The sequence below is a fragment of the Eurosta solidaginis genome, chromosome 1 (assembly GCF_040869045.1).
Source record: "Eurosta solidaginis isolate ZX-2024a chromosome 1, ASM4086904v1, whole genome shotgun sequence".
NCBI lineage: Eukaryota > Metazoa > Arthropoda > Insecta > Diptera > Tephritidae > Eurosta > Eurosta solidaginis.
The window spans coordinates 97,679,048-97,701,258 of NC_090319.1; the positions used below are offsets into that span (position 1 = coordinate 97,679,048).

The 22,211-nt window shown below is 37.7% G+C and overlaps 2 protein-coding genes across 5 annotated transcripts in view; both read right to left on the reverse strand.

Annotated features, from left to right (window-relative positions):
• GCC88 (GRIP and coiled-coil domain containing 88 kDa) overlaps nt 1-5,678 on the reverse strand; it is a 45,542-nt gene extending 39,864 nt beyond the window's left edge. The window contains exons 1-2 of one of the 2 annotated variants that reach the window (XM_067759298.1): nt 5,214-5,678; nt 3,287-5,153 (exon numbers count right to left, since the gene is read on the reverse strand). In XM_067759298.1, coding sequence (XP_067615399.1) covers nt 3,287-5,153; nt 5,214-5,295 — 1,949 coding nt within the window. In that variant the 5' untranslated portion in view covers nt 5,296-5,678. The remainder of the gene's footprint in view (nt 1-3,286; nt 5,154-5,213) is intronic. The other variant, XM_067759299.1, reaches the window with a different exon arrangement.
• Nucleotides 5,679-11,288: 5,610 nt separating this feature from the next.
• On the reverse strand, nt 11,289-21,593 carry LOC137236549 (protein transport protein Sec24C-like). 3 transcript variants are annotated; one of them, XR_010948482.1, is made up of 10 exons: nt 20,787-21,389; nt 19,980-20,725; nt 19,689-19,915; nt 19,429-19,628; nt 19,055-19,371; nt 18,714-19,001; nt 18,476-18,654; nt 18,287-18,420; nt 12,987-13,349; nt 11,289-12,927 (listed from the first exon to the last, which is right to left on the reverse strand). XR_010948482.1 is itself a non-coding variant. In XM_067759301.1 (10 exons), exons 2-4 carry the CDS (start codon nt 20,829-20,831, stop codon nt 19,457-19,459), a joined length of 444 nt encoding a protein of 147 aa, XP_067615402.1. In that variant the 5' UTR covers nt 20,832-20,925; nt 21,414-21,593; the 3' UTR covers nt 11,289-12,927; nt 12,987-13,349; nt 18,287-18,420; nt 18,476-18,654; nt 18,714-19,001; nt 19,055-19,371; nt 19,429-19,456. The 3 variants fall into 3 exon arrangements, 2 of the variants coding, with proteins under 2 accessions (XP_067615402.1, XP_067615403.1); XM_067759301.1 differs by lacking the exon at nt 19,980-20,725 and adding an exon at nt 21,414-21,593 and having other exon boundaries at nt 20,787-20,925; XM_067759302.1 differs by lacking the exon at nt 19,980-20,725 and having other exon boundaries at nt 18,476-18,644; nt 20,787-21,404.
• Nucleotides 21,594-22,211: the final 618 nt, after the last annotated feature.

Consider the following 22,211-nt stretch of genomic DNA (forward strand, 5'->3'; position numbering starts at 1 on the left):
AAGAAAATACACAACTTTTGACGTTTACGAGTGAGTCACACAGCTGAGACACACGAAAACCTCTTGAAAGGCGAACCTCCGCCAACATGCCAAACATGTGGGGATGTGGCGGTGCAGTTCAAGTTTTCAGAACAAAAGTGTTGCTTAGCAACTAACATTTAAATTTTATATTGTTCAACAAGTTTTCATAGTTGAGTCAGTCATTAAATATTTTTCATTGTGAAATAATAAAATACATTTATATATAAATTTCAATGGGAAATATTTATTCTTTATTTTCCTATAGGGACAACCGTTCACATCTATTCTCACACTGCCCTGCTCTGGAAACAGCCAGGAATCAATACTTCAATAGCAATTGGATCGATCTCCTTAAGGTACCTACTAAAGAGAACAACAAAAAATTAACAATTTCATCAACCACATCGGTCCCCGTATCTAAACAATTCAATTCACTTTACCTATACGTTATTAGATAAAGCTGATAGCCCTGACAGCTAATGCTCTTTCTGTGTTAGCTCGTTGTAAGAGTTACTAGCCAATGCTCGTATCTCAAAAAATCTGGACAAATGAGTACAACGAAAATCTCTCAAATGTATAACCGATAAAAGCAATCCAGTAGCACCATTGATGGGACAGCTTCCTGCCGACCACGTCACGCCCTACGTATGACCGTTTTCTTATATCGGCGTAGATCTGTTTGGGCCATTTAATGTCGCGGTAGGGCGAAGAAGGGAGAAACGGTGGGGTGTCATCTTCACCTGTTTGACCATTAGAGCGGCGCATATTGAGCTAGCTGATGATCTGTCAACGGATTCCTTCATCGTGTGCCTCCGAAATTTTGTAAATCGTCGTGGTACACCAGTTAGAATACGAAGCGATAACGGCACTAATTTTATAGGCGCACGAAAGGAGTTGTGAAACGCAGAGCAACTACTTGACACAGACCGTATTCAAGCAGAAGCTACCAAGTATAACATTGAGTGGCTGTTCAATTGTCGAGCGAACCCCGCTCACGCGGATGCTGGGAAAGGTTAATAAGGATCGTTAAATCTCTGCTGAACAAAACACTGCGCGAAACAGCACCTAAAGTCGCTACCCTGCAATGCGTACTCATAGAGGCAGAAAACATTATAAATTCCAGGCCATTGACAGATCTGCCGTTGACACATGAATACGACGAACCGCTAACGTCCAACCATTTTCTGTTGTTGTCACAATCAAGAAACGAATTAAAGCAATTCCTTTGTAAGTACAGCGAAAATGGCCGATCCTGTTTAATAAAAGGCTAAAATGCGCTAAAGCGCGGTAACTGCAGCAATCATAAGCGCAATATAAGTTTAAGTCATAATTGCCAATCAACAATACATTTTTACATATTATCAATTCACACAATAAAGAATACAGTAATTTTATATCTTACAAACTTAAAACAGACGCGTTTTCACTAACTCTTACACCCATTAATTAATTTAATTAGTTGATAAATAATAATAATATCTCACAGCAACTACCTCACACAAAAACATCGAGTAATGTAAGTAACAAAGTAATGTCTCTTCTTAATCTAACCAACATGCTACTCATGGTTGAGTTTAAACTCCAGTTAGAGTTGCTGCTCATCTCAGCGACCGAAGTGACACAGAGTTAAAGTCTAGTCAACTTTAACTGGAGTTTTAACTCGCACTGAAAAACCGGACCTAACTAAAATATTCCCTTTCTTTGTTAATTAAGAAGTTATCTACTAAAAAATCAAAAAATTCTATCATTATATTAAACTAAAATCCTCGAACATTGACGACTTTTTTAATAAAGGAAACAGATGAAAGATGGATTTAAAGTGATTTACTGTTGATAATACAAGCATTCCAACGAAGGTTTTATCCCTTCACCAACAACGAAATTTTTTTAGTGTTTCCTCGAAACAAGATGGGAGAACTTTTTCACACAAATTCGACATAATCACTATAAACCCGAAATTTTCAGTTTACAAGCCCTAGTTAATCTCTATATTATGACTATATATATTTAAATATAGAAAACGAGAGTTTTTGGCCACTTAAAAACGGTTTGCTTTTCAAATCTCGAGACGGACTTTGTAATTTAAATGATTCACTTTTAAAATGCTAAGGTTAAAAATCAAGGATTACCTACAATAAAACAGTATTGTACGAAGACTTTAGTGGAACAAAATAATCGAAATTTTCCTTTTAAACGCTGTAACATCCATCAGGATTAGGTAAATAACTAGATTTTGCTATTATGTGATAAAACCCGGGGGTATATTAAAATGAAGTTTTTTTCTTCATTTATTTCTTACCTTATTCATTAAAAATTCAAAAGTTTAATAAAGCCTTTTAAAAAGACATTTCCATACAAATTTCCAATTATAAGAGACTTATGTTGTTTTGTTGATTTTCCGACAGGGTGGATAAATGATGTATATTGGAACGATTTTATGTCATCCATTGTCAAATTTGGTTTTGAGACAAACCCGTTTTCGGCGTTATGCCATCATCAGTGTCGATTTTCGTTCTGATCTATTGTTGTCGTTTGTCCTGTATTTATAGTTGGTAGGTACATGAGCAGGTATTGTCAAAAACTGGTGCTTGTGTATATTTAGTTATGTGCATGTGTTGTGTGTTCATTCAGAACCGAGGGTGGTTTTTACTGATCGATTTGTGTGGCTGACTGAGGCAGGTAAAAATCCGTAATTTTAGTGGTTTGACCTTCTTTGTGGTTTTGTTGTATTGGTGCGTCAATTGTTTTGTGTTTATTTGTTGTTGTGTGTTTGTCTGTTGTATCTATGTGATTACTTTGTTTCTTGTAAACAAGTTTTAAAGGCTCTAATATTGTGTCAGAAATTGTCTTTATCTGTTCGTTTATTATTCTACCGTCGAATGATTTCTGTTTGTAGATTTCCATGTTTTCGAGTACGTTGAGACGCCGGCCTGAATGAACACACAGCACATACACATAACTAAATATACACAAGCATCAATTCTTATAATACCTGCTCATGTACCTACAGGACAAACGACAACTGATCAGAACGAAATTCGACACTGATGATGGCACAACGCCGAAACCGGTTTGTCTCACAACCAAATTTGACAAAGGATGACGGAAAATCGTTCCAATATACATCAATTATAAGAGCTTTATAAACACATTTTGTTTTTTATGAATAAGGTTAAACAGAATTGCATAACTGGGGTTTGCCTTTGTGATAAAAGTTCAAGCAAAGAGCTGTACGAAGACATTGGTATATATGTAATTTATTAACCTGTCGACTTGTTCCTCCAGCGCTGCAATTTTCTCGCAAAGTTCTTCCTGCGCGTTCACTTTCTCTTGTATAGCTTTTCGCAACGACGTTTCAGCAGCATATTTTGCTTTGCGCAATCCTGTAATTTCAATATCTTTACGCGCAATTTCATTGGCGTAATGCAACATGTGACAATCACCACCAACTGACATCTTTTTTTCTTTAATGGCAGCTTTCGAAGACATTTGCGTAGTGCCACTTGGCACATTTCCATCATTACTTTCTGCATCAGATGCTGACGACATTGGCACATTTTGTTCGGCCTGTGTATTTATTGCTGTAGAGGGTAGAGTGGCAAAATGGAACACTTCAAATGATGTTTTTAAAGTTTTTATTTCTTGTTCCTTTTCGTCAAGCAATTGCAATGAACGCTGTCTTTGCTTTTGTAATTGTTGTTCCAAATCAACAACTTTGCAACGTGACTGATTATCAAGTTCATCTAGTTTGGCCTTCCACTTGGCGCGCTCATTTTTTATAGCGCCCCTCAAATTTTCCGCATGATTCTTCAATTCTAGTTCTTGTTCGTCTATATTACAATTGAGTACTTTCACTTTTTCTTGTAAAGTACTTATGTGTGACTTTTGTATCTGTGCCCTTTCTTTTTCTTGTAATATTTCACGCTTACAATCATCATATTGCTGTTGTAAACGTTTCAATTCTTCATTACATTTAGCGTGATCTGAGCTTATAGAAAATATTTTACTTAAATCTATAGGATTTGCTATACGGGAATTTTCGGTCACAAGCAAATTTTTCAAATGTAATATTTCATCAACTATGACTGAAATATCCTGGTTGGAAGACTTTCTTCGAAATTTTTCATTTTCGTTATCCTTAGTTGTCGCCAGCTTTGTTATAGTATCAGAGTTACGCTCTAATTCATGTAACTTTCTACGTAAAATTTGTATGCTTTCTTGATCTTGCTGTCGCAATCGATCATAGTTTCCAACGGTGCCACTCAACTCTGCCAAACGAGCTTCCAAATTTGCAACACGATCTTCGTGTAAGGCGGCTTGCCGTCTGCTTTGTTCTTCTGCATGTAATGCACGTCGCTGCTCATTTTTAATAGCTATAGCGTGTTGATCCTTTAATTGTTGCATCTGTTGTTGTAATTGTTTTAATACAACAACATTATCTGACGCATTTTCGGCATCTTTCTGCAATTGTAGATTATCATTGCCACTCGCCTGCATTTGCCTTAATTGTGTTTTTGCTTCTTTTAGCTGCGCTTGGAGCTCACGTATACGTACACTTTCTATTTCATTGTTGGAAAATTGTGTTTTAAAATTATTTAATTGCATTTCAATATTTTCTTTAAGATGGCGTTCATCTGCATACAACTTTTGTAATTCACGTATCATCACCATTTGATTATTTGTTTCTTTTTCTCGCTCTTGGCATTCTATTATCCATTTTGCTTTCATTTCCTCCAAATGAGTTTTGGCTTTATCTTCAACTTCTTTAATAGTTTCCTTCAAATTAGAAATTGTTTGATCTTTCTGCTGTAGTTGTGAACGTAGTTCTTTTTTATCTGCTTGAAATGATGCCTCCATCCGAGACTTTTCGGCCGATAATGTTGCCAATGAGTTCATTAACGTCATAATTTGTGTTTGCAACACTTTATCTTCTCCATCAAGCTCAGCATCGGATGTTGCATCGGCGATGGAAGCTTTTTCATTTATTGTATTTTTTGAACTATCAGTAATTTCCGTGGTACTTGAGGACTTCCTTTCTTCGTTAGTTCTATCATTGGATGTATTGAGGGCGGCCAAACTAGACTCAAGTGCTTCCTTTTCTTTGAGTAAGCCTTTATACGCGGTGACAACGTCTGTTGAGAAAATGCAGATGTATGTTATCTATAAATTCATTATTTATAATCAATACAGACCTTTCAAACGTTTCTCATATCTAGCTAATTGCTCCTTCTGTGTAGACACCAAAGCCTCTAGATCACGTTTGCTACGCTCCATTTCTTTTTAGATTATTTACAAATAATATGCACAGTCTTCCATTTCCAAATTATCACATCGACAGAACTCAACCAGCTGATTTTATTTATGAATAGTTATAGGAAGGCCACACGGTACGTCGTACTTAACGTGGTTCGCGAATTTGCAGGACACAATTATTATCGGCGTCATTCCATTTGACAGCAGCAAATAGGGCAATTTTTTTGGGTATATAACAGCCTCACTCTGATGAAGATCCGGGTAATTCTTCACTTTAGCTCACAACTGCTAAAACTCGTTCAAAAATATCAGGAGAGGTGTCAAAAGACGCGCTTTGAACCCAGGATCACGAATACGAAAGCGGGAATAGATATTTTTATTCCTTTCCGGAGATATTTGCAAACAGAATTGAAAAATTTCACGGGGTTGTTGTAGTTTTGATGAATTTGTTGTACGCACAAAAGAAAACTGTGTACGAGTTTTAGCAGTTGTGGGCTAAAGTAAAGAATTACCCAGATCCGGTAACAAGCACCATTAAGGTACAAGCCCAACCATGTATGTGTGTATGTATGTATTTATTTGTAAATTTGTTCCTAGCACAACAATTTTGACAAACTATTTAACAGTGCTAGACATGAATTGCATGAGCTATAAAAATTTAACATTTATAATAATAATAAATTAGATTAATCAAATTAAATTAAATATAACGGATAATAATGAAATATTTATGTATGTAAATGTAAATCTTAAAACTAAAGAAAAGTAATTAATAAATATTAAAAGACAGCAGTAGTGATGATAACCTTTGGCTGATTATAGATTGAATATTATTTAACAAATAAAGAAAGAAGACACAGAGAAAGGAAAAGGACTTAGAAATGAACATTTTAACAACAACAATTTGAGATCCAGTTTAAGAGTCGTTAAAAAATGATGTTTACCTGTAGAATGAAGCTGGAGTCATTGGTGCCGTTTGTCGTATCGCTGTACTCGTATCCCTACCGTAATCAGCTGTTTATCGTTACGACGGTTAAGCTGGAGTCATTGGTGCCGTATGTCGTATCGCTGTATCCGTATCCCTAACGTAATCAACTGTTTATCGTTACGACGGTAAACCAAAACCCAATTGGTTGGCTGCGATACGGTTACGACCTTAGCGGCACCAATAATCGATTGCATTGATTCTCATAAGGTTGGTCGAATCAGCTGTTAAAAGGTTACCGATACGGTTACCGATAAAGCACCAATGTCTCCAGCTTTAACCAAAACCCAATTGGTTGGCTACGATACGGTTACGACCTTAGCGGCACCAATAATCGATTGCACTGATTCTCATAAGGTTGGTCGTATCAGCTGTTATAAGATTACCGATACGGTTACCGATAAAGCACCACTGTCTCCAGCTTGACTCCCGCTTTAAAGGCCAATTAAACTTCCTCAACCCTAACGCCATAGTCGTAACCATACTCATATCCATAACCACCTCCAATGTGATCGATTAATGGTGCCTTAACCTAAAAATCATGCAATTTCATAAAAATGAAGAAAACGGAAAAAATTACGAACATATTCCACAAAAAATTAGTCTCGCAGCCATAACGTATCCAAAACAATGAATAAAATCTACAAAAAGTTATTAAATTTGTTATGTAATCGCATCTTTGATGGAAGCAGTAAGGAAGTCGGTCGGCATGATGTGGTGGTGCACAGTGGCTAGTCATTGTCGGCTGGGGCGGGTCCATGCCAACCTTACTGTTCCTGCGCCATAATCAGAGAAAAGTTCCTATCATGCCTATCAAAAAACTCAGCTGTCAGATTCAAAAAAAATTACAGAAGCGCAGAGACGACTCAAAACGCTTATAATTCAAAATTAAAACGACATTCGGCGAACCGGATGTCACGGACAGACCGTTAAAACATTCAAAATTTAAAATTCAAAAAAAAAATAAATCTAACGCAAAAAAAATTTCCGAACCGGACACGGCCGGTTACTAACGCTGAAATGCAAAAAAAAAAACGTTGAAAATTAAAATAAGGAAAACAAAAAGGGCCGAATATAACTTGGGGCGCCGCTGATGTTGTTGCGACGCCCGGTGCATATCCCACCCTCAAAATCCATGGCCACCGACGCACCTAAAATTTCGGTGGCCCCTTACCTGATTTACCTAGTGCCTTCTAAATCAGAAAGACTGTCAGCATTCCCATTTTAGAATACACAATTTATTGACAATTCATATTAACGTATGTATGCAACAAAAAAAAAAGATAGTGCAGGTTTCTTAACCAGGGCTACAGCATTGTTGAAATCCGAATAGCTATTTACACTAGGAAAATGTATATGTAAGTGTGTGTAGTGTATGAAGTGAGAGAAAAAAAAATTATCCAACAGTTCACACTTTATTGGGGCGAAATCGAAACGAAATCTAATATGAATACTTAAGTCTGGCTGAGCTTGTTCTGTTGGGGGTTCTTTTCTTTTCTCTTACTTTTGCTCGTAATATTTCAAATTATACAATTATTTATGTTTCTTTTTATTTTCTTTTATGTAATTAAATGTACTTATGTATAGTAAATATAGTACCTACAAAGTAAGAATTTGGTTGAATTTTTGTTTATCCATCCACAAAACATATTTTAAGACTATAAAGTTTGGATACAAATTTCGATAATTGGGGCTCTCTTACAAAATTATTATGTGGTTGTAGTAGAACTTAATTTTGAGTATAACAAAATACCAATTTGGTATAATGCGCACAGAATAATGATACTAATATGTAATATGTACTAAGAAAATTGGTTACAAAAGCAATAAAGATGAAATTGCGATAGCAATATGTATTATGTGCACGTATATTGTTTTCGTCTTGTCGTTCGAAAGATATTGCAAGCAATAGCGATTCATATGTATATATTAGATTAGATTAGATTTATTCATTTTCTTTCAAATCAAAATAATTTTTTACATGTTTACATATATAAAATTGCCACTTAAATTAATACATTGAAACTGAAAGAAAAGTCAGGCATTCTGTAAAGTTATCTAAAACTTTAGTTTTGAATGCCATCTCAAAAAAATTAATAAATATATACAAATGTGTGTGGGGTGAAAATAGTTAATAAGTTGAAGTTAAAGTTACAAAATGTAAAATAAAATGTATAACAATAGAAAATAACAATGTTGAAATTAAATTACTAAGTGGCAGGGTTCAGCAAACTTTTGATGTCGGCGTGTGACTGCTCTAATAAAAATGATTTGATATGTTTTAAAAATTCACGCATATTTCTAATGACACGTATAGACGCAGGTAGCGTATTGAAGGCTTTACAAGATACGATAGTAAAAAAGTTATTATAATGGGTAGTACGAGATGTGGGAACAACAACAAGTCCGAGTGAGTTTTGCCTCAAATTATAATTATCCTTGACTAGGCTATGTAAATACCCACAACGAATAAAGAATATTTTTAAAGTCTTGTAATAGTACATGTGTTTTACTGGAAGAATTTTCAGCTCTCTAAACAACTCTATGCTGTGGTGGAAACGGTTCACATTACATATTTTCCTTATGACACATTTTTGAATAGTAAGAAGTTGCTGGATTTTACTGTAAGACGCACCACCCCAGCAGCATATGCCATATTGAAGCTTAGAGTGAACCAAAGCGTAATAAAGCGTCTTCAGCGTTGCGTTTGAACATATATTCCTTAGACTATAAAAATAGCGCACAGTAGATCGCATGTATGCCTTCAGGCGAGAAATATGTGTTGACCAACTTAAGGATTGGTCCACAGAAACACCCAGGTATCAACTCTTTCAATTGGGAAACACTTATCGCTACAATTTGTTTCATGATTAAACGATGTACCAGAGCACGACATATTGCTAAGGGAGAAACGTCTGCAGTCAGTGGCGTGGAATATAATGGCAATATCAGGTGAGGTTCTTGGATGTAAATTGAAATACATCAGTTTAGTTTTATTGCTGACGATCAGTTTATGTTAAGCAAACCACACTCTCAACAAATGAGCATCGAAGTTGACGCCTGCTACCAAATCCAGATAGTTCGATGAACTATAGGCTATAGCAAGGTCGTCTGCAAAAGCGGTAGCCTTGCCATAGAACGGCAAAGAAAATAAAGAATTCGAATAAACAAGGAACAGTATTGGACCTAGAACAGCCCCATGGGGTACTCCTTAGGTAACTGTCACAGAATTGCTTAAACAATTGCCAACCTTTACTTTCTGCACTCTTCCTGATAAATATGATTTGAGCCAATTGTACATAAAGTCACGAAATCTTATGCAATACAATTTATCTAACAGTATTTGGTGATCAACCATATCAAATGCTTTCGTGATATCAATAAACAGGCCAGCACAGTTCTGCTTTTTGTCTAACTCGCCATAAATAACAGAACAAAAGCTCAGCAGGGCATCTTCTGTTGAGAGTCCAGATCTAAATCCGTATTGCATCGAGCTGAAAAAATGTTTGTTGTTAAGAAAAGAAAGAATTCTACTTTTAACAAGCTTTTCAAAAGTTTTGGAAATAGAAGAAAGTAAAGAGATTGGTCGGTAATTGTTTATATCTTTTTTGTTCCCCTTTTTATATAAAGGAATGACAACAGCACATTTTAAATCAGTAGGAAAAGTTCCAGAGTACACGCTTTTGTTAAACAAATAAATTAAAATGTCAACCAAATTTTGAGCGACTTTTTTCAAAACCTGATTTGAAACACGATCAGAGCCACAAGATCTGGAGTTGTCCAACCATTTTACTACCTTCAGTAATTCAGTGCCAGTAAAAGGTTCAAAGAAAAAACTACTACCTAAATTTGAAATAACTGAGTTATTCATTGAAAGTTCGTATGTATAAGTAGTTGTATAAGTTTGCCCGATTGCTGAAAAGTGACTATTAAAAAGGTTTGCTACAGTTGTGGGATCAGAAATATTTAGGCCACTATTACATAAAACAATTGATGTGTCAATTGACTTAGGACTCCGATGTGAAAGGCTGTTTATAACATTCCATTCCTTTTTTGGGTTTCCAAACGACGACCTGAATTCATTTCGATAGAAACTGTCGCGTTCCAATCGTACTTCTTTTCTTAACCTTCTACAAAGATCTCTATGTCGACCACGAAGCCTTGTATTCGAAGGATTTTTAGTGCTCTTTCTTCGAAGCTTGTTTTTAAGGCGAATCTTTTTCATCAACTGCTTACTTATCCAAGGCTTTAACCTTATATCAGATCTAGGTGAAGTGGCGGAGAAGGTTGCAGCCTGAATGTGGCTTATAAAAGTATTTAAAAAAATGTAGTATGCATTGGATACGTCTTTCTCAGCAAAAACTTTGCCCCAGGACTCAAACCGTAAGCTTTGATTAAGCAAACCGAAATTAATCTTGGTTAATTTTGAACTCGTGTTACTTCTATTTATGCTTTTTTTCCATGCAATATTTATTACTATACCAGTCATAGTATGATCTGTAATTTTAAAGTCAAGGTTTATGCCGGAAATATTTTTAAAAGTACTACAGCTGCTGCGACCAAAAACATGGTCGATGCAGCTTCCAGAAACACTACGAGTAGATACATTTAAGAATGATGTTAAACCATGATTAGCCATAAGCGTTAGGTACCCTGCAAAAACGCTCCACGTCATTTTACTAGTCATTTTACGGTCATTGTGACTTTCTGCAGCGGTTATATTCATAGTCACGTTTGCATGGGCGTGATTAACTTTTGTGACCAAATTTTCCGTTTCGTTCCTATTAATGTGATCGTGCATTCCGCTCCCACTTATAGGATGTGAGCATAGCACTGTGCTACTCACACACGTCACAATGCTCGTCAAATGGCAGTCATTTTTCCGTCATTTCACTCTACATTTTCGAGCCATTTGACAATCAATTTTACTGCGGTTTTACCATTTATATAACCGCCATATAACGTGAATTTTACCTGCAGATTTACTTTACCTGGAGCAGCCATATGAATAAAATATGAACCAAAAAAATTGAATTTTCAATATTTATTATTTTCAATATTATTATATATGTACATGAAATTGGAACTTATATTAATCCAGTTCATATAAAACAGAAGAACTTTAATAATAAATAAACTCGCTTAATTGGTTTTTGTTTTCCAATGTCTTCTAAGCGAGCAAAAAAATAATATTAAGCTTTAGAAAAAACTCCAATTATTTGAATAATCTACAACTTAAAGCTTAGTAGAAATTCAGATTAGGTTTACTCTTTTTTCAGATCATGAATATTCAAAGGTGTCGTAGAATCCGATTGCTGTCGTAATTGATGAATTTAAAAATGTACGACTAGTAATTGAGTCAGACTTATTATTGTTCTAAATCTAATCATTCAAGCAATAATTCTGCAACCCTTAGCAGGAGTATTGATTGGTTTCAAATCTAATTCCGACAGCAATCGTATTACGACATCCCTTATTATATATGCACATGAAATTGCAACTTAAATTAATACAGTTGATATAAAGAAAAGTAATTATTTTAATAGTAAACAAACTCGCCTTATTGGTTTTTGTTTTCCAATTGAAATCTTTTCCAAGCGAACAGAAAATAATTTTGAGCTTTAGAAAAAACTCCAATTATTTGAATCAATTTAAATCTACAACTAAAAGCTAATTAGAAATTCAGATTAGATTTACTCTTTTTTTTCAGATCAAGAATATTCAAAGGTGTCGTGGAATCCGATTGCTGTCGTAATTGATGAACTTAAAAATGTACTACTAGTAATTGAGTCAGACTTATTATTGTTCTAAATCTAATCATTCAAGCAATAATTCTGCAACCCATAGCAGGAGTATTGATTGGTTTCAAATCTAATTCCGTCAGCAATCGTATCACATCCCTTATTTTATATGTACGTGATATTGCAACTTAAATTAATACAATTGATATAAAGAAAAGTAAGTACTTTAATAATAACATAAACTCTCTTAATTGGTTTTTGTTTTCCAATTGAAATCTTTTCTAAGCGAGTAGAAAATAATTTGAAGCTTTAGAAAAAACTCCAATTATTTGAATAATCTACAACTGAAAGCTTAGTAGAAATTCAGATTAGGTATACTCTTTTTTCAGATCAAGAATATTCAGAGGTGTCGTAGAATCCGATTGCTGTCGTAATTGATGAATTTAAAAATGTACGACTTGTAATTAAGTCAGACTTATTATTGTTCTAAATCTAATTATTCAAGCAATAATTCTACAACCCTTAGCAGGAGTATTGATTGGTTTCAAATCTAATTCCGACATAAATCGTATCACATCCCTTATTATATATGTACGTGATATTGCAACTTAAATTAATACTGTTGATATAAAGAAAAGTAAATACTTTAATAATAAATAAACTCTCTTAATTGGTTTTTGTTTTCCAATTGAAATCTTTTCCTGTGCAAGCACATCGCTAACCTGTGTTGGCAAAAGATATGATTATACTGTCTTCGATAGATAGTCGGACGAGCCGTTACTCGGCGAAGTAGAGATGACCGTTGTGTCGGTGGCAGCTGTTCAACAGCAGTTTCTAACTTTACACCATCCGTACAGTGTGATGAATGCTTCACTGCCTTTTCCAATTGCTTGGCGCCAGCGATTTTTGCTGTTTGTAAAGCTTTAGCTGTAATGCAAATATATAGATGGGTTAAAGTGGTTTTCGTATGTTATTCAACAACTCACCCTATACCATCATCACAGCCTCCTCATCGATTTTGAATATGTGTACTGTTTCAGTATTCAGACCCAGTTCGTTTGATGCAATATTTTCGATTTGATGAATATGTATACTATCCGTTAGGCAGACAATTAGGTGCGTTCGATTCATTCATATACTGTGGGTATTTGAGCCGTAGACGCAATTGATATATTGTAACATTTGTAAACAGTTGGGTTTTTCTGCTGTCACCATCACCACTAGAGAGCTATTGAAGAAACGCTCGACCAAGATATGTTGCGATTTACGCGCATAGATTTTTTCCACCTTGTCAGTTGTTGATGGAGAAAATGCGAAAGCCATATTTACCATCCAATATGGAAATGGAACTGTGGAGGAAGAAACATTTTATAAAATTTAATAAAATCAATAAATGATAGTTGTGTTAAAATGGGGTAAAGTATCGTATGTTAAAGTATAGCGAAGTTTGAATAGGTCTCATTCTTCATTCTTAGAAACATGTACGAAGGTACCTCGTAAGATATTAAAAATCCTCAACGCTTTTTTGCAATAACTTAAAAAAACTCATATTCATCAAATTTCTGTTTAACTTCTACATATCAATAGCTACGTTTACCACCAGAAGGAGTCACTATTGCTTCTACATCTATGCTATTGTTTCCTACACCGATGAGCTTTGTAATAAAATAAACAGCTATCTCCCCAATCTCTCCAGTTTTGTCGCCTCGCGAAACCTGATATTGCAACCAACCAAATCATCGGTGATCCTTTTTAAAACATGGCCGCGCCAAATGTCGACCATATGACATTACCCTACCGACTGTCTTACACCTTAAAATTTTGGGTGTGACTTTCATCAGGACCTACATTTTGGTGAGCACGCAGCCGCAATTGTTCCGAGAATTCAGAGCCGTACCAAAATCCTTAAATCCCTCGCTGGCAGTACCTGGGGAAAGGATAAAGAAACGCTCATGCGCGTCACCCATATAGTCGCCAAGCCTAAAAATTACCCACAGAAGAAGCCAAAATACTGCTCTCAGAATTGCCACGGGCTGTCTTCTTATGTCCCCAGAACACCATCTGCATAATGAGGCGAGAATACTCCCCATCAGGGAGAGAAATGATATGCTGACCAAACAGTTCCTGTTGAATACCCAGAAACCTGAGCATCCCAACAGACATCTGATTGGTCAACCAGCACCGCCTAGGGGCCTAAGGAGTCATCTCCGTAAGCATTTTGAGGAAATACGGCTCCTGAGAACCCAGCCGTATGAAGCGAGAAAACACAAGCAGGTCCTTGGTGAATTCCATAAACAAGCGTCGGACCGTTATGCTAGGAATTGCCCGGTGAATCCAGTACTGAAAGAAAAGTATCCAAACCTCGCGGAAGAGGAACGCATACTCCCCAGAGAAAAGCGAGTCACTCTAGCTCAACTTCGTTCTGGATACTGTAACAGGTTAAACTCTTACCTATCCAGAATCAACCCCGACATACAAAATGTATGCCCCGCTTGCAATGTGTCCCCACATGACACCAACCATCTCTTTAATTGTAATGTGGAATCAACGCCTCTAACACCCCTTTCATTATGGTCCCCCCTGTCGAAACAGCAAGTTTCCTTGGACTCCCGTTAGAGGATATTGATGATAATTTCTGATCGGTCGCACCTATTGGATGGGGCGAAGCACTGCTACAATAACAACGTGTGAAAGATGGTTGCATCATTCGTTTGTTGCTCCCTGTTGCTTTGCTTATATTTTTTTTTCTCAATTTTAAACAAATTCGCAACAATAACTAAACTTTTAATTTGTTAACAAAAATAGAAATGCGCAACAAAATTTCAATTGGCAAATCAGCGGACTTCGAAGATTTGAAATTCCTATTCCCCAATTATTGTTCTCTCTAGGAGAAAAGAATTGGAGGAATTTTTCTGCGGTGCTATTAAGGCAATGACCTTTGACCTCGAGCGGTTGGAATCTAAGTGTTCTTTGCCCAGTCCACAAGAAGGGGGATACTGCAAAATGCACCAACTATCGTGGAATCAGCCTTCTTAATATCGCATATAAGGTCCTTTCAAGTGTATTGTGCGAAAGATTGAAGCCCACCGTGAACCGGCTGATTGGACCTTATCAGTGCGGCTTCAGACCTGGTAAATCTACCATCGACCAGATTTTCACAATGCGCCAAATCTTGGAAAAAACCCGTGAAAAGAGAATCGACACACATCACCTCTTCGTCGACTTTAAAGCCGCCTTCGACAGCACGAAAAGGAGCTGCCTATATGCCGCTATGTCTGAATTTGGTTTCCCCGCAAAACTTATACGGCTGTGCAAAATGACGTTGAGCAACACCATCAGCTCAGTCAGAATTGGGAAGGACCTCTCCGAGCCGTTCGAAACTAAACGAGGTTTCAGACAGGGTGACCCCCTATCGTGCGATTTCTTTAATTTGATGCTGGAGAAAATTATACTAGCTGCAGAACTTAACCGCACTGGAACAATATACTATAAAAGCGTGCAATTACTGGCATATGCTGATGACATTGATATCATCGGCCTAAACACCCGCGCTGTTAGTTCTGCTTACTCCAAGCTGGAAAAAGAAGCGGTAAAGATGGGTTTGATGGTGAATGAGGACAAAACGAAGTACCTGCTGTCATCGAGCAAAGAGTCAGCGCATATGCGCCTTGGCAACCACGCTACTGTTGGCAGCCATAATTTCGAAATAGTAAAAGACTTCGTTTATTTGGGAACCAGCATCAACACTAGCAACATAAGCACTGAAATCCAGCGAAGAATCAATCTTGCCAATAAATGCTACTTTGGACTAGGTAGGCAATTGAAAAGTAAATTCCTCTCTCGGCGAACGAAAATCATACTCTACAAGTCACTTATCGTACCCGTCCTGCTATATGGGGCAGAAGCATGGACCATGACAACAGCAGATGAAGCGGCTTTGGGAGTGTTCGAGAGAAAAGTTCTTCGAAAGATTTATGGACCTCTACGCGTTGGCGATGGCGAGTACCGAAGAAGAGCTGTACGAGCTATACGCAGACATCAACATAGTCCAGCGAATTAAAACGCAGCGGCTGCGCTGGCCATGTTATGCGAATGAAAGATGATGCTCCGGCCAAGAAAGTGTTTCTATCGGAACCCGCCTATGGAAGCAGAGGTAGAGGGCGGCCCCCACTCCGTTGGAAGGACCAGGTGGAAAACGATTTAAACTCCCTTGGTGTGACCAATTGGCGCCGGTTGGCGGAGCGAAGGAGCGACTGGCGCGCCTTGTTGGACGGCCATAACCGTTTAGACGGTTAGGCGCCAATTAAGTAAGTAAGTAAGTAAGTTAAGATGATGCGGGAATAACCAAGTAAGCTCCTTCCAACCTTTGATTCGGGGGATGGTATAATGGTATGAAGATGATAGCGTGCGACAACATCGCGAGCTTGCGATGGCTGGAGGAAGTGGTTCCAAACCTCCAAAGGCAGGGCACGAACGCTCGTTTTGAGATGGTGGATAAAGCGCAAATCCCCAAGGTAACAAAAGTTAAGGTATGGATACCATGCGTGATGAAGTCGGAGGATACACTGCGACTTTTGCAAAATCAGAATCCGAACATACCGACACAGGATTCGAAGGTCCTTACTGTATCTCGGCCTACGGACGAAGGTTAGTTATACATCTTCCAAATAAACAAGCAGGCGGAGGATATATTGTACGCGCAGCTTGGAAAAATGTCCTTAGGTACAGGCAAAATGTATATGCGACTCAGGAAAAGAAGTCGCGGGTATTAAAGTCCTAACACGGTGGACGTAGAAAAGGACCTCAAAAGCCTAAGGGAAAAAAGACAGGTGGAGGTAGCCCACGTCACCCCGAATGTGTTAGAAGGGGACCAACAGCCAGATGGTGCTGAGTCGCACAGAGGAACACCCGGCACAACAGGTACAAGAGACTGAAGGGGGCTTCGAACACTCTAAACCAAAAGGGCTAGAGGAGGACGACGACGTCACGATGAAGGTGCTGGAGGGGGACAAGCAGCCCATTGGTACTGCGAGTCATACAGATAAACCTCCAACACAGTAAAGTGGCGTCGAGCGAACCCCTCCTCCTAACGCGCTGATCCAGGAGCCGTGGCTTCCATCGGGAGGAAAGGGTTCTGGACTTAGCGCGCGCGGATTTGGCGTTTACTATGCGCAAACGGAAGGACGGGTGCGAGCTGTAGTAATGGTAAGGAAACAGCTGCATTCATATATGCTGCCTAATTACACTACTGAGGACCTCGTAGTGGTGGTGAAATCGCCGGGCTCAGATGGTACATGTCCGGCCATGCTACAAGTTTCAAGTAGGGCGGTCGTGGGATGGCTTAAAATAATATTCGATGGGTGCATAAACTGAATCATGTACCGCACTCTTGGAGAACTGCTCGTGTAGCTTTCCTACCAAAGGCGGGGAAGATCGGTCTCGTGTATCCCAAAGATTATAGACCCATAATTTCTGCTCAAAACCTTTGAGAGGCTGATAGATGTGTACATAAAGTCCAACGTGGATGAAAAGCTGCTCTCCACAACACAACAGGCGTACACCAAAGGCAAGTCAGTAGACACCGCGTTGCATAGGGTGGTAATAAGCATAGAAAAGGCCCTGGAATATAAGGAATATGCTCTAGAAGCATTGCCGGGGCTTTCTAAATGGGCGATTATTGATGGTCTTAATTACGTTAAAGTACATCCAGCCTTACCCAGATGGATCGACTGCATGTTAAACTGCAGTAAGATTACATCGCAATGGGGATTGTACGCGGCCACGAAATTAGTGGACAGGGGCACTCCGGGTGCTATCACCTCTGCTGTGGACGCTGGTCATTAACCAACTGCTTAGGGATTCTACGAGGGACCAGAAAAACTTACGGTTTACGCAGATGACGTTGCATATGGTCTTGTTTTCAAAGAGGTACAAGGTCCCTAATTGGACCAGGCCTAAGTTAGGAGGGGCGACCCTACGGGGAAACCTTGCACAAAATATCTAGGAATGATCCTAGACAGTAAGCTGTCATGGAAGCTCAACGTGGAGGAGAGGGTGAGGAAGACTTAAACGGCACTTTATGCATGTAAAAGAATGCAAAAGAACCGGCATATACGATCAGAAGGAACTCGATGACGATGCCTCAAAATAACAACCAAAAGCAATAATTATCATTTCACTGACACAAATTTTATAGTTTTTTCTTCCGGAGTTGGACACAATCTTTTCATTATTTTACTTATCAATTTAAGATTAGAAATTATTTTCAATTTGTATTTTGACTTACCAGCAACAACAGAATCATGTTTAATTGTACGCCGCACAATCATTATAGCATCATGTAACGAAGCTCAGTTTCTTTCAAAAATTGTTCGGCACCGCGACGTAAAATCAATGTATATGTTCTAGCATTAACGCAACCTTTAAATAATTATAAACTATAAAAATGAAGTTAATGTCAAACCCACTATCAAACCTTGGAAAATGTTGAAATGTTCACCACCAACTTGACGTTCTTCAAAGTAATCACATTGACCCAAAACACTTGAATTAATATCATTAGCTGTAGTCATAACAGCTCCACCACAAGCTTTCATTGTACGTTTCAAATCTTCTTCTGGTACACTAACAGAACATTTCACGATCTGCAAAATACTGTGTACCAACATCACCAATTGGTAGTTTAGAAAACACAACATTGGCGCCTTACTTACCTATTTTATTGTACAGGAGACGCCATTCAGCATTAACAATTTTCTGATACTGTTGGACATTGGAGGAAATTGCTGTGGCAGAGCATTTTCCCAATAAAGCTCTTTGCTGTTCCTTTGATTGACGCTTCCACATGTACAGCCATGTCATATTTTGGTCATGCATAATTATAATGCTTTACGTATAGCTTTAATGATGATACGTGCATGCACGCCTTCCTCAACATATGGTTTAACTTGTTTTAAGATTTCACCTGCTTAAAGTACTACTGAAGTGGTGCCATCGCCGACCTGATAAGAGAAACATTTTTATTCTACACATTCTAATATAACAAAAAACTTACCTCAGCATTTTGAAATTTGGCGATGTCTACTAGAGTTTTACGGCTGGATTCACAATATCCAATAGTTTCATAATGGTTGCCCCATCATTTGAAATTGTGGCCTTACCACTGGAATCAACAATATGCTTGTCCATACTACGTGAACCCAATTGAATGCGAGGCATTGATGTGGATATGAGTTAAGGTTTACCATGAGAGCTATCGGTACCCAAGCATTTTTTACACAAATACTCATGTACCCAATACAAGTTCAGGACGTTCATATTTATCAACAGGCTGTCCGGTATGGCCCAACTGTTGGAAATATGCAGTTGGCACTGTTGAGAAAAAATATGGATCAATCAACACAAGTAGAAGTGAAAGATTTTTTTTACCATCTCTTGTTACTTTACACATTAGTTGCTATTGAGCCTTGCAACGATTAGATCTAATTGCACCCAATTCACCAAAATTTACAATGGGTGGCTCATATTCACCCTCAACCGTTCGTGCCATTGGTGAGGCGGTAAGTGTAATGGACAAAGCTGTTGTTTTTAATAAATCAGCTGTTGCATGTATGCAATACAAAGACGACCTGCAAAGAAGAAATATCAATGTAATTGCCAAACAAAACATTAATTTCGATTATCGATACCTAACGTAACGTGGCGATGAGTTACCCTGATCTTCTACCACATATTTTGTGGTCACCAATGGTGGTAATAAACCCTGAGCATTAGTAATAAAAGCACCACCAGCGCTATTTTGATTTTCAATGATAACGCTTATCGGATTTGGCATCTGATCGGGATCTGAACGGCGTTGGGCTTGATCATACTGTTGCGGCTGTTGATATTTACCAGTAACAGGTTCAGGTGGTTGCTAAAGAAAATAACACAAAAATAATCATCAGCAAATTTGTAAATTATTAGTTGTATTAGCATACATTATAACCAGGACGTCCGGACGTGTCCGGGTATTGGGGGTTGACACGGCTTGGGTGGTTGACTGAGCATTGGCGTCTGTCCAGGTTGTATTGGTGGCATCATAAAAGCCATCAATAACAAGTGCCAAGAATATATCCGCGGCATACCTGCCGACCAAAATGATTCAAGAGGTTGGGATTGCCAACCTCACCTACCCGTGGCGAATCCTGTACCTAACAATTTGGTGTGAACAATTGGTGCCAGTTAACCCTCTGAAATAATCGGCGCAATTGTACGCCATTGTGTTGGCATTAATTAGGCAAAATGCAAAAACTTTTCATCCTCCTCGCGTGACCATTCTGTCTTCTTTAAGCTAGGATCAAGCCATTCGTAACAGCGTGCCTTACATTGCTTGGCAGATTTGCGATGCAGCAGTGATACAATACGTGACCACTGGTTTTTGCCACCCCAGCGGGTCAGGGGGTTAGAATATACCCGCGGTAGGTATGCCTGTCGTAAGAGGCGACTAAAATACCGGATTGGCCTGAAGGTTTAATGTGGCCATATAAATCGTTCCCGAGATGGTCGGGCCAGCACCTTAATGATGCTGTGTTACCGGAGCGTACCTGATCTGTAAACGGCAAAGGACCATCACATCGATCACTCCCTAAACCTTCGGGGAGCAACCGTATCGCTACAACAACAACAACATCAACAACAACTGGTTTTTGCCATATTTCATTACAGCTACTTTGAGGATTTCATCCTGAAAGTTATCAATTTAGTTAATAAACGGCCAAGAGTAACCAGTCGCGTCAAATGCTTACCTCAGTGTTTCTCCACACACCACCTTTTATCATTATTCGCGGCATGGTGCTATATAATTGTGAATTCTTTCGATGAGCACAAAAATCAAATCAAAAATTTTTGTCGAAATAAACAGCAAAAATCATTGTATATTAAAGACTTTGGGAAAATTTTAGAATAGCACCCCCGAGTTCGGGGTAAAACTTGGTACCAAATGAAAGAGGGAGTTCTCCCGATCACAAATATATATATTTTAAAGTGTGCAAACTTATAATTTAAAAGTTATTTGTTGTTAAAGTTTGCAAATTTAGCAAATTTCTATAGCACTTTAAATTACAATTTACACATCTTTCAAAACCTTAATCCACATAAATATCTATATAAATTGGCAACGATAAACTTAAATTGCATTTTTGTATATTTCACATTTCATTTTTGCATTGTTTTCACTTGTTATAAATGTTTTTATTAAATCAATCGCGCTTTTGTAGCTACATGCACATATATATATATATATATATACATATATTTTATTGATGACATTACAAAGCTGTGCTGCCACATAATATACGTATTCACATATAAAATTTTAATAGAAATTTGCAAACTTTAACACCAAATAACTTTTAAATTATAAGTTTGCGCACTTTAAAATATATATATATGTGATCTGGAGAACTCCCTCTTAATTTTAAATCTTTCCGGAGATATTCCATTTAAAACTCTCAAAATTGAAAAAATTTTCGACCACCAAATGTTTTGCTGTCTCTGCTGAATTAGAAATGGCGGATTTTTTTGCACGCACAAATGACGTATTTTGCTATCCCTATAAAAATAATAGGTGCGAGAGAGCACGATACATTGTGGGAAAGCTAAATTTGTCAACATGCTATTTCATTTGGAGAATTTTTCATTCCAAATCGTCACCCCTGTCAAAAATTCGTGTGTTTGTGTGCGTTTTTGGTCACACGATTTTTGCAGGGTAGTTATCAGTTGTATCACTCAGTCTGAGGATATCCAAATTAAAGTCACCTAAAATAATGAAATTGCCTGAATTCTCGCTACAAAGAAGTGTTGAAAACTCTTCCAAAAATGTCTGTGCAGAAACCGAATGTAATCTATAGACACACATGAAATTAAAAACTTTGTCAGATATGATTAAGGAGATCTTTAATATATCTGCGCTTGTAATGTTATACTCGACATATTCACACTCGTAAATATTTCGAACAAAAACTCCAACACCACCTGCAGAATATTGGTCATTAGTGTTAGCAAAAAAAGTATAGCCAGGTATCGTAAAGTCTCGTATTTCATGAGAGTATATCCATATTTCAGAAACAAAAATTAAATCGGGTTTGTTTTTAAACAACTCAAAATGACCGACCAAAAGATCAAAATTTTGCCGAAGACTGCGTATATTTTGGTGAACAACAACAAAAGAG